Here is a 12990-nt window from a genome sequence, read left to right as displayed (position 1 = left end):
GTGGCTGCACAATAAACTGACAATAAACAAATATGACTAATCTGTGTTTCATGATGGAAAGATAACACAACTATTACAGCAAAGCTCAATGTTTTTTTTATTTTGTAAACAGAAACAAAATATTTTTTAAATAATGTTTCGAAAACTTGAAGTTAAAAGATGAAAAGTAATGATGAATTCAAATTAAATTAAATATCACAAATATGAGGAAATATTACATCAACGCTCTCTGTTGTTTTCTTTTTGCATCAAAAACAAGATGATTGCACATAAAAAAGTGAATATTTTGACAGAGATTATTTACAGATTTACTTTAAAAACTTTGAAATAACAAATGAAATGTTTTGGTTAAATTAAATACAGTTAAAAAATTTCAAAAATGTTGGGGCGCTGGTGGCCTAGCGGTCTAAGCGCCCCACGTATAGAGGCTAAAGTCCTCGTCGCAGGGGTCACTGGTTCGATTCCCGGCTGGTCGACCATTTCCTGCATGTCTTCCCCCACTCTCTACTCCCCGTGTTTCCTGTATATCTTCAGCTTTCCTATCCAATAAAAGGCAAAAAAGCCAAAAATATAAAAAAAAATTCAAAAATTCAAAAATGTTGAAATATTAGATCAAAGTTCAATGTTTTTCTTTTTTTTCAAACTAAAACAAGAGGATTCATCAAAGAAAATATAAAAATGTTAAATGATTTGATCAAAAATATTCATATCAAGTATTTAATGATCTAAATGATTCAAGAACTAAACAATGTGTGTCACCATGTCCGACGCTGAAAGAGTCCAAATGTGTTTACTACATTTTCTTCATGTTCCTTCAAATCAAATGATTCTCAGCTTTAAAGAAAGAACTGGAATTATTAGTAACAGGAAGAAAAACCTCCTCCATGATGACGACATGAATCAATCAGTCAGACCTCACCGCCCTCCCTGAACATCACACCAATCTACCTTTGACACATTTTGAGCTCACAAGTTTTAGCATCACCAAACTCTCCAATACTGAAATATGGGAAGACTCTCTCAGTGAAAGTGTTTCTGTAAGTGTAGATGTGAGTCATGTCTTCAGGGTCGTAGAAGGACAACTCCCCCCTGTCATAGTCCAGCTGGACTCTGATCCTCTGAAGACTCTTCTTCACTGTGACAGTCTTACCAAGACCATTTGTGTATTTACCATCACCATGATTTAAACACCAGATTCCATATTCTGGTGAAGCAGATCTCTCTCCCTTCCTGTCAGCTGACTCTTTAGCCAAACCCACATTCCAGCAAGGATGGTCTCCCACCTCCACCTCCCAGCTGTGTTTCCCTGAGCTGAAGCCCTGAGAGCCCAGAACATTGGCATAATTAGTGTTTCTCTCTGGATTGTCAGGAAGCTGCTGCTTTGTGTCTCCTTTTCTCACACAGGTCAGATCATCAGACAGATAGAGACCGCGAGCAGCAGTGTTTGGGTCCAGAATGACCGGACAGAAGTGGACCCAGTCCTTCATCTTCTCCCAGACTCTGAAGGACAGGTTGCCCAGGTGTTTGGCCACATCAATCAGTGCTCCTGAGACCAGATGTGGATCTGACTCTGAGCACTGGACTCTGGCTCTGGTCTGAGTGGGTTTATAACTGCTGAGGAAGGCCACGTTGTGTTTTTGCAGGTCTCCTTCAACAGCACAGATAATGTCTGACAGAGAGGAGATCTGCTCCTGAATCCTCTTCATCTTTTTGCTGATCGTCTTCCCCTTCTTCTCCTCTTCCTCCCTCAGAGCTGTCAGTCTGGACTCCTCTTCCTCTTTCAGGAACTGGTGGAGCTTGTTGAACTCTGATCTGATCTGCGTCTCTGTGGACAACAGCTGCTTCTTGGAGTGTTGAATCACTTCTTTGTATGTTTCCTCCACTTGTTTGTATTTGTTCCTCTTGTCCTGTAGAGACTTTAAGTCAGGTTTCAGCTGCTCCTTCAGCTCCCTGACTGCTTGATCTACAGGAACCACAGTGTGACTCTGGTGGAGAGAAAACTCACAGACAGGACACACAGCTCTCTGTTCATCTTTACAGAACAGTTTAGGCACTTCTTGATGTTTACTACACACCACCTCCACCTTCTTCGCTCTTTTTTCTGTCTCAGATGATCCCACTTTCAGTCTCCCAGCAAACGAGTCAGACAGTTCTTTCAGACCAAAGTTTACTCCTGGATTAGCTTTTGAGGACATTCGTTTACAGATGGGACAGTTCTTGTTCTTAGTTTGTTTCCAGAATTTCTGCAGGCAGCTTGAACAGAAGCTGTGGTTGCAGCTCAGAGACACAGGATCTGTGAAAGTCTCTGCACACACGTAGCAGTTCAGGAGACCTTCTGAAAGAGCGTTTCTCTCAGCCATTTCTCTTGATATTTGCCTTCAGATGTCAGACTCACCAAGTTAATGTCTGTTCCTCTCAGAGCTTTCAAATCCTCCAGTTGTGTGTTTTCCAGCAGAGACCTCACTCCTTGTTTTGGCGTCTTTGATCCATTCAACAAGTCCAAATCTTTGATTTGTCTTCACCTTTGTCACGAGGTAAGATGTTGATATTTATTCAGTTCATTGTGCACACACCTGTAGACAGAGGTATAAAGAAAACATGTAAATACCTCTTTGTTTATTTCTGCTTTTTGAAGTATCATCATGAATACAGCTCATAAAAACATCACTGACAGAAGAGGAGAGTTTTTGTTGTTTAGTCTCCCTGTGAGGACTGAACATCTGAACAGGCCGACTGAGATGGGACGCTGTTTGTAAAGTTGTGCACACTGAAAATAAAAACAACAATTCTCCACATTTAGCTCCAAAACATCAAGAAAACAGAATGTGAATGTGTGTGTGTGTGTGTGTGTGTAAGATATGCTTATTTTTAGTTCTTTAATTTGAATTGCTAATAACTTTTTAATAACTGTTACTTTATAGGCTCTTGTTTGCTTTATATATTTCTTTTGCACTGTCTACTTTGTTACTGTGACACTTAAATTTCCCCGTTGTGGGAAGAGTAAAGGAATCTCTTATCTTATCTTATCTTAAATGTTGCTCTGCGATCCTACATATTTTGCTAAAATGCAAATTCCCACTGCCTTCTAGTAGAAATACCAAAATAAAAGCTTCATAAAGCGTGTATCACTTTATGAACTTAGCTTGTTCAGACCATAGACTGGGTCAGGACTGTCTCTGAGCGTTTTGGTACTAACAGTGCCCCACACAATTTCACACTGCTATCTCGTGGAAGTACCAAAATAAAGTCTTCATAAAGTGATACTGATATCCCAACCATAGTCTGTCAGGACTGACTCTTACGGGTTCCTAGGCGGACTGCCCGCCGTAAAAATGTTTTAAAGACAGATTTGGAGGCAATAAAGAGATTTCACAACGCTCAGAGACATGACCCAGTCTAAGGTACAGAAGCTAAGTTGCTATTGCTAAGTTTGTGTCACTTTATGAAGCTTTTATTTTGGTATTTCCACTAAGCTGCAGTGTACATTTGCACATTAGCTTAATATTTAGGCTCAAGAAGCAACATTTAACATTTAGATTTAACATTTAGATTTAACATTTAACATTTAGATGTAACATTTAGATTTAACATTTAACATTTAGATTTAACATTTAACATTTAGATTTAACATTTAACATTTAGATTTAACATTTAACATTTAGATTTAACATTTAGATGTAACATTTAACATTTAGATTTATTATTTAGATTAAACATTTAACATTTGAGTTTAACATTTAGATTTAACATTTATATTTAAGTGTTAACATTTAGATTTAAAATTAACATTTATATTTAACATTTAAATTTAACATTTATATTTAACATTTCTATTTAACATTTCTATTTAACATTTCTATTTATAATTTAGATTTAACATTTAACATTTGAATTAAAAAAATAGATTTAACATTTAGATTTAAGTGTTAACATTTAGATTTAAGTGTTAACATTTAGATTTAACATTTCTATTTATAATTTAGATTTAACATTTAACATTTGAATTAAAAAAAATAGATTTAACATTTAGATTTAAAACCTTACATTTAGATTTAAGTGTTAACATTTAGATTTGAGTGTTAACATTTAGATTGAACATTTAGATTTAACATTTAGATTTAACATTTAACATTTAGATTTAACATTTAGATTTATTATTTAGATTTAACATTTAGATTTATTATTTAGATTTAACATTTAACATTTGAATTTAACATTTAGATTTAACATTTAGATTTAACATCTTACACTTGGATTTAACATTTAGATTGAAGTGTTAACATTTAGATTTAAGTGTTAACATTTAGATTTAATATTTAGATTTAACATTTAGATTCAACATTTAAATTTAACATTCAGATTTATCATTTAGACATAATATCTTACATTTAGATTTAACATTTAGATTTAACATCTTACATTTAGATTTAGATTTAGCATTTTGGATTCAACAGTGATTGAAGTATATTTTTGACGAAAAAATTATATGTCAAGAAGATCACAAATCTTGCTCTAAAGAAATATTTTTGAAAAAATAAAAATAATTTTTTTTCACTCAGTGTGCACAACTTTACAAACGGCGTCTGACACTAAACCAGTTCTACTTCTTTTTATTTCTCAGCCAGCAGGAACAACACTCAGTTTACTTCTTTCTTCAAAGGTGATTTATTCAAACACTCACCAAATGTGTTCCCTTCAGTCTCTGTAAGCCTCTGAATCCGCTGCTAGAAAGCTCTCCCAAGGTGTTCTGGTGATGTGGCTTTGCTGAACTATATCAGAATTCGGCTTCAATAAAACCAGCCCCTCTCATTGGGTAATCATTAACAGTATCAATGCAGCCTTCGGGTTTTTTTTTAAGACACGATCCCTTACAGCTGTCCTTTGGAACTTGTTGGATGATCAAGTTCAATCAGGACCTGAATGAGTCTACACCCTCCTCTTCTTTGGTGTGTGTGATGATCTGAGCAGTGAGAGAAATCCACTCTGAAACACTGAAAGAAAGAGTTTGAGTGTTGTCGATTTCTTCAGAACATTGCTCAAGGTTTTCACACTGACATTATAAATCCACTTTGTCACAACGAGGAACAAAGAGAAAGAGGAAAGCAAATACATTATTTTCTGTTTAGCTGACACTGATTGTCCGAGCAGTAAAATGCTGAGTAGAAAGGAGGTTTCTGTTAGGGATGCACCAACCCGATCCTGGTATCGGATATCGGCTAGATTTGACTCAAAAAGCTAGATCTGATATCGGTGACAAAGGGCCGATATATGTGATCCATATAGCAGAGCTATTCATCTCAGTTCTATGCTTTTCTGTGTTTACAACAGCCATGTGTGTCTCTTATGTCATCAGCACTGGCCTGTCTGTGCATTTTTGCCCGGTGGAGCATGATGGAGGATAACTACAAAGGCTCTGCAGTTTAGGTGCATGTCACACTTCTTTTGCTAACAACTCCGCCGGAAACTTGCCACATGTGCAGCACGAATGTTTTGAGGGATGGCAGTCGCGCTGAAAAACATAATGGGAGCCCAAAGGAGGAAGCTTACATCAGCTGTATATAGCCTACTGCAAAGAAACCTTCTATTAATGGATTCAAAGTGTGAAAAAGCGGACAGGCTATTGGATTTAATTGTTCCGAATGCATGGAATTAAGGGATTCCAGCCTCTGGTTTAGCACTTGGAACCCAGGTACAGTTCATCATCAAGTCAGAAAAGCCTGAAGTTGCCAAAACATGATTCCATCTCACATTAAGGAATAGAGATTGTTAAATCAATATCGGATCGGCTAGTATCGGTATCAGCAGATACCAAAACCCAGGTATAGATATCGGTATCTGGACCTACAAAGAAGGATCAGTGCATCCCTATTTTCTGTGTGTGTGTGCTCCTCACTCATTTTGAGGTTTTCTGAGCAATGATTCAGAAACATGAATCATGCTCACTGCTGACAACATCTACTGCTATCTGTGGACACAGAGCCACAGCTATCTTATTGTTCAACCTTTGAGCTCATTGATTGATGTTCTTACTTCCTTATGATCTTGTTTGTCTTATTTTTCTGTAACAGCTGGAAGAATATTTATTTAATATCTCACAAATCAAATCATAAAAAGGACATAGGTGCTTTTTTACTTTCTTTATTTATTACAAATTCCTGCAAAGCTGCCAAAAATATGAAAACTAAAGATGATGAGCAGGAGGGCAAAAACAAACGTACACACATTCAGGCTTGTTAAAGATTGATCAGCGTTTAATGCTGCATGTAGTTTTATACTCTCTAGAATTGTTCACATGTAAGTTACTGTGTAAGCTCCTGGTCACAAGCTGCACCTCCAACAATCCAGCCTCTGATGATGATCAATTATAGAGCAGTTCAAATCTTAGACAGGAGGGCAACAGCATCATATCATGGACACAAGTCAGTCTGTCATTTAAAGAGACAGAGACGCAACAAGAAGACACACTAACAGTCTGCCCTCTGCTGGAAGATTTAAGAACAACAAGTGAAACTGACAGGAGATCCAAAGAGCTCATTAAAACATCAAACATGTTTGATTGTGTCCACTCTTCTTTTCCCCTGGGTTCATATCAGAGCCAGAGTTAAAGGTCACAGAATCAGGATTGTATTTTGTGAGAACTGTCCTTCCAAAAGAGCTTTTTCTTTGTGAGTCTTTGTCCTGTACTCATGTCTCATCCAGTACCAGTGTTAATGCTTAGTTGACCCTGTTTTATAGGAAAAGGTCAAAGGTTACATAAAGGCGTTCCTGTGTGACCGTGCTAACCAGCGTCCTCTGAAAACAGAAGAAATAGCAGCATGTCCAAAAGTGTTGTTCCTCTGTTCTTCTTCGTGTGTTTTGGAGCCTTGAGAGTCGATATAATAAGATTCACATATTTCAAGTGAGGGAGTTCACAGTATTACACAACTGCAGCTAACTAGCAGCGTAGCTGGCGTTTTCTTTGCATGACAGTCAACGGGACACTTGTTTGTTGTTGTTTTCCTTTGGATTTGTTTTCTCATTTTCTACTGAATGCCGTTTTACTCCACCTTTCTCCGTCTGTTTTCTCTGCTTTTAAAGTGCATACAGCTATTTTTGTCTCAAGATGATGTGATGAAGATGATGATAGTGATCAGGATGAAGATATTAAAGACTGTGGCACTATGAGGATGGTGACAGTGATGATGATGATGATGATGATGATGATGAAGGTTGATGTGCATGCTTTTCTGCAGAGCTCTGTGTTGTCAGTGCAGAACAGCTTGAGCGCTCGTTGACCATCAGCACAGAGAGTGAACTGGTGCTTCTCTCAGCCTGCATGTCACTCTGAGGAACAGCACCTGAGCTCCAGCAGGGGGCGCACTCACACAGAGGAACACACACACACACACTCAGATGGATGGCAGTGTGATGCTTCAAATGTGGCTGCACAATAAACTGACAATAAACAAATATGACTAATCTGTGTTTCATGATGGAAAGATAACACAAATGTTACAGCAAAGCTCAATGTTTTTTTATTTTGTAAACAGAAACAAAATATTTTTTAAATAATGTTTCGAAAACTTGAAGTTAAAAGATGAAAAGTAATGATGAATTCAAATTAAATTAAATATCACAAATATGAGGAAATATCACATCAACGCTCTCTGTTGTTTTCTTTTTGCATCAAAAACAAGAAGATTGTTTTTTTAAGAAAACATAAAAAAGTGAATATTTTGACAGAGATTATTTACAGACTTATTTACAGATTTACTTTAAAAACTTCGAAATAACAAATGAAAAGTTTTGGTTAAATTAAATAAAATTCAAATGTTTCAAAAATGTTGAAATATGACATCAAAGTTCACTGTTTTTCTTTTTTTTCAAACTAAAACAAGATGATTCATCAAAGAAAATATAAAAATGTTAAATGATTTGATCAAAAATATTCATATCAAGTATTTAATGATCTAAATGATTCTATGGAATCTAAATGGTTCCAGTTCTTTCAGCATGTTTCCATCACATCAAACATTTCCAGCTAAACTGCTTCACATCAATAATAAAGCCGACTTTTGTAGATCAGCTTATTCTGTGTCTCTGGAATATTTTCTGGATTCTTCAAGAACTAAACAATGTGTGTCACCATGTCCGACGCTGAAAGAGTCCAAATGTGTTTTCTACATTTTCTTCCCTGAACATCAGACCAATCTACCTTTGACACATTTTGAGCTCACAAGTTTTAGCATCACCAAACTCTCCAATACTGAAATATGGGAAGACTCTCTCACTGAAAGTGTCTCTGTGAGTGTAGATGTGAGTCATGTCTTCAGGGTCATAGAAGGACACCTCCCCCCTGCAGTCCAGCTGGACTCTGATCCTCTGGAGACTCTTCTTCACTGTGACAGTCTCACTAAGACCATTTGTGTATTTTCCACTATGACATGATAAACACCAGATTCCATATTTTGGTGAAGCAGATCGCTCTCCCTTCCTGTCAACTGACTCTTTAGCCAAACCCACATTCCACATAGGATGGTCTCCCACCTCCACCTCCCAGCTGTGTTTCCCTGAGCTGAAGCCCTCAGAGCCCAGAACATTGGCAGCATTAGTGTGTCTCTCTGGATTGTCAGGAAGCTGCTGATATGTGTCTCCTTGTCTCACACAGGTCAGATCATCAGACAGATAGAGCCAGCGGTTTGCAGTGTTTGGGTCCAGAATGACCGGACTGAAGTGGACCCAGTCCTTCATCTTCTCCCAGACTCTGAAGGACAGGTTGCCCAGGTGTTTGGCCTCATCTATCAGCGCTCCTGAGACCAGCTGTGGATCTGACTCTGAGCACTGGACTCTGGCTCTGGTCTGAGTGGGTTTATAACTGCTGAGGAAGGCCACGTTGTGTTTCTGCAGGTCTTCTTCAACAGCACAGATACTGTCTGACAGAGAGGAGATCTGCTCCTGAATCCTCTTCATCTCTCTGCTGATCGTCTTCCCCTTCTTCTCCTTTTCCTCCCTCAGAGCTGTCAGTCTGGACTCCTCTTCCTCTTTCAGGAACTGGTGGAGCTTGTTGAACTCTGCTCTGATCTTCCTCTCTGTGGACAACAGCTGCTTCTTGGAGTGTTGAATCACTTCTTTGTATGTTTCCTCCACTTGTTTGTATTTGTTCCTCTTGTCCTGTAGAGACTTTAAGTCAGGTTTCAGCTGCTCCTTCAGCTCCCTGACTGCTTGATCTACAGGAACCACAGTGTGACTCTGGTGGAGAGAAAACTCACAGACAGGACACACAGCTCTCTGTTCATCTTTACAGAACAGTTTAGGCACTTCTTGATGTTTACTACACACCACCTCCACCTTCTTCGCTCTTTTTTCTGTCTCAGATGATCCCACTTTCAGTCTCCCAGCAAACGAGTCAGACAGTTCCTTCAGACCAAAGTTTACTCCTGGATTAGCTTTTGATGCCTTTCTTTTACAGATGGGACAGTTCTTGTTCTTAGTTTGTTTCCAGAATTTCTGCAGGCAGCTTGAACAGAAGCTGTGGTTGCAGCTCAGAGACACAGGATCTGTGAAAGTCTCTGAACACACGTAGCAGTTCAGGAGACCTTCTGAAAGAGCGTTTCTCTGAGCCATTTCTCTTGATATTCGCCTTCAGATGTCAGACTCACCAAGTTAATGTCTGTTCCTCTCAGAGCTTTAAAATCCTCCAGTTGTGTGTTTTCCAGCAGAGACCTCACTCCTTGTTTTGGCGTCTTTGATCCATTCAACAAGTCCAAATCTTTGATTTGTCTTCACCTTTGTCACGAGGTAAGATGTTGATATTTATTCAGTTCATTGTGCACACACCTGTAGACAGAGGTATAAAGAAAACATGTAAACACCTCTTTGTTTATTTCTGCTTTTTGAAGTATCATCATGAATACAGCTCATAAAAACATCACTGACAGAAGAGGAGAGTTTTTGTTGTTTAGTCTCCCTGTGAGGACTGAACATCTGAACAGGCCGACTGAGATGGGACGCTGTTTGTAAAGTTGTGCACACTGAAAATAAAAACAACAATTCTCCACATTTAGCTCCAAAACATCATGAAAACAGAATGTGAATGTGTGTGTGTGTGTAAGAAATGCTTATTTTTAGTTCTTTAATTTGAATTGCTAATAACTTTTTAATAAATGTTACTTCATAGGCTCTTGTTTGCTTTATATATTTCTGTTGCACTGTCTACTTTGTTACTGTGACACTTAAATTTCCCCGTTTTGGGACGAGTAAAGGAATCTCTTATCTTATCTTATCTTAAATGTTGCTCTGCGATCCTACATATTTTGCTAAATGCAAATTCCCACTGCCCCCTAGTAGAAATACCAAAATAAAAGCTTCATAAAGCGTGTATCACTTTATGAACTTAGCTTGTTCAGACCATAGACTGGGTCAGGACTGTCTCTGAGTATTTTGGTACTAACAGTGCCCCATACAATTTCACACTGCTATCTCGTGGAAGTACCAAAATAAAGTCTTCATAAAGTGATACTGATATCCCAACCATAGTCTGTCAGGACTGACTCTTACGGGTTCCTAGGCGGACTGCCCGCCGTAAAAATGTTTTAAAGACAGATTTGGAGGCAATAAAGAGATTTCACAACGCTCAGAGACATGACCCAGTCTAAGGTACGGACAAGCTAAGTTGCTATTGCTAAGTTTGTGTCACTTTATGAAGCTTTTATTTTGGTATTTCCACTAAGCTGCAGTGTACATTTGCACATTAGCTTAATATTTAGGCTCAAGAAGCAACATTTAACATTTAGATTTAACATTTAGATTTAACATTTAACATTTAGATGTAACATTTAGATTTAACATTTAGATTTAACATTTAACATTTAGATTTAACATTTACCATTTGAGTTTAACATTTAGATTTAACATTTAGCTTGAACATCTTACATTTATATTTAACATTTATATTTAAGTGTTAACATTTAGATTTAACATTTCTATTCATAATTTAGATTTAACATTTAACATTCGAATTAAAAAAAATAGATTTGACATTTAGATTTAAAACCTTACATTTAGATTTAAGTGTTAACATTTAGATTTTGAGTGTTAACATTTAGATTTAACATTTAGATTTAACATTTAACATTTAGATTTAACATTTAACATTTAGATTTAACATTTAGATTTAACATCTAGATTTAACATTTAACATTTAGATTTAACATTTAACATTTGAATTAAAAAAAATAGATTTAACATTTAGATTTAAAACCTTACATTTAGATTTAAGTGTTAACATTTAGATTTGAGTGTTAACATTTATATTTAACATTTAGATTTAACATTTAACATTTAGATTTAACATTTAACATTTAGATTTAACATTTAGATTTATTATTTAGATTTAACATTTAACATTTGAATTTAACATTTAGATTTAACATTTAGATTTAACATCTTACACTTGGATTTAACAATTAGATTTAAGTGTTAACATTTAGATTTAACATTTAGATTTAACATTTAGATTTAACATTTAGATTTAACATTTAGATTCAACATTTAAATTTAACATTCAGATTTATCATTTATACTTAATATCTTACATTTAGATTCAACATTTAGATTTTATATCTTACATTTACTATTTAGATTTTGCATTTTGGATTCAACAGTGATTGAAGTATATTTTTGACGAAAAAATTATATTTTAAGAAGATCACAAATATTGATCTACAGAAATATTTTTGAAAAAATAAAAATACAATTTTTTCACTCAGTGTGCACAACTTTAAAAACGGCGTCTGACACTAAACCAGTTGTACTTCTTTTTATTTCTCAGCCAGCAGGAACAACACTCAGTTTACTTCTTTCTTCAAAGGTGATTTATTCAAACACTCACCAAATGTGTTCCCTTCAGTCTCTGTAAGCCTCCGAATCCGCTGCTAGAAAGCTCTCCCAAGGTGTTCTGGTGATGTGGCTTTGCTGAACTATATCAGAATTCAGCTTCAATAAAACCAGCCCCTCTCATTGGGTAATCATTAACAGTATAAATGCAGCCTTCGGGTTTTTTTTTAGACACGATCCCTTACAGCTGTCCTTTGGAACTTGTTGGATGATCAAGTTCAATCAGGACCTGAATGAGTCTACACCCTCCTCTTCTTTGGTGTGTGTGATGATCTGAGCAGTGAGAGAAATCCACTCTGAAACACTGAAAGAAAGAGTTTGAGTGTTGTTGATTTCTTCAGAACATTGCTCAAGGTTTTCACACTGACATTATAAATCCACTTTGTCACAACGAGGAACAAAGAGAAAGGGGAAAGCAAATACATAATTTTCTGTTTAGCTGACACTGATTGTCCGAGCAGTAAAATGCTGAGTAGAAAGGAGGTTTCTGTTAGGGATGCACCAATCCGATCCTGGTATCGGATATCGGCTAGATTTGACTCAAAAAGCTAGATCTGATATCGGTGACAAAGGGCCGATATATGTGATCCATATAGCAGAGCTATTCATCTCAGTTCTATGCTTTTCTGTGTTTACAACAGCCATGTGTGTCTCTTATGTCATCAGCACTGGCCTGTCTGTGCATTTTTGCCCGGTGGAGCATGATGGAGGATAACTACAAAGGCTCTGCAGTTTAGGTGCATGTCACACTTCTTTTGCTAACAACTCCGCCGGAAACTTGCCACATGTGCAGCACGAATGTTTTGAGGGATGGCAGTCGCGCTGAAAAACATAATGGGAGCCCAAAGGAGGAAGCTTACATCAGCTGTATATAGCCTACTGCAAAGAAACCTTCTATTAATGGATTCAAAGTGTGAAAAAGCGGACAGGCTATTGGATTTAATTGTTCCGAATGCATGGAATTAAGGGATTCCAGCCTCTGGTTTAGCACTTGGAACCCAGGTACAGTTCATCATCAAGTCAGAAAAGCCTGAAGTTGCCAAAACATGATTCCATCCTCACATTAAGGAATAGAGATTGTTAAATCAATATCGGATCGGCTAGTATCGGTATCAG

At 36.9% G+C, this 12990-nt stretch overlaps 2 protein-coding genes across 2 annotated transcripts; both read right to left on the bottom strand.

Moving 5' to 3' along the window:
- Positions 1-877: 877 nt before the first annotated feature.
- Positions 878-9603, bottom strand: LOC117819056 (nuclear factor 7, brain-like). Its single transcript, XM_034692262.1, has 2 exons — positions 8195-9603; positions 878-948 (listed from the first exon to the last, which is right to left on the bottom strand). Exons 1-2 carry the CDS (start codon positions 9601-9603, stop codon positions 945-947), a joined length of 1413 nt encoding a protein of 470 aa, XP_034548153.1. The 3' UTR covers positions 878-944.
- On the bottom strand, positions 914-4767 carry LOC117819053 (nuclear factor 7, brain-like). Its single transcript, XM_034692259.1, has 2 exons — positions 4682-4767; positions 914-2573 (listed from the first exon to the last, which is right to left on the bottom strand). The coding sequence occupies exon 2, from the start codon at positions 2358-2360 to the stop codon at positions 945-947; it is 1416 nt and encodes a 471-aa protein (XP_034548150.1). The 5' UTR covers positions 2361-2573; positions 4682-4767; the 3' UTR covers positions 914-944.
- Positions 9604-12990: the final 3387 nt, after the last annotated feature.

Source organism: Notolabrus celidotus, chromosome 9, assembly GCF_009762535.1.
Source record: "Notolabrus celidotus isolate fNotCel1 chromosome 9, fNotCel1.pri, whole genome shotgun sequence".
In the NCBI taxonomy this organism is placed as follows: Eukaryota; Metazoa; Chordata; class Actinopteri; order Labriformes; family Labridae; genus Notolabrus; species Notolabrus celidotus.
Note: the sequence above shows the minus strand (reverse complement) of the source record. Positions and strands in the feature narration are given on the sequence as shown.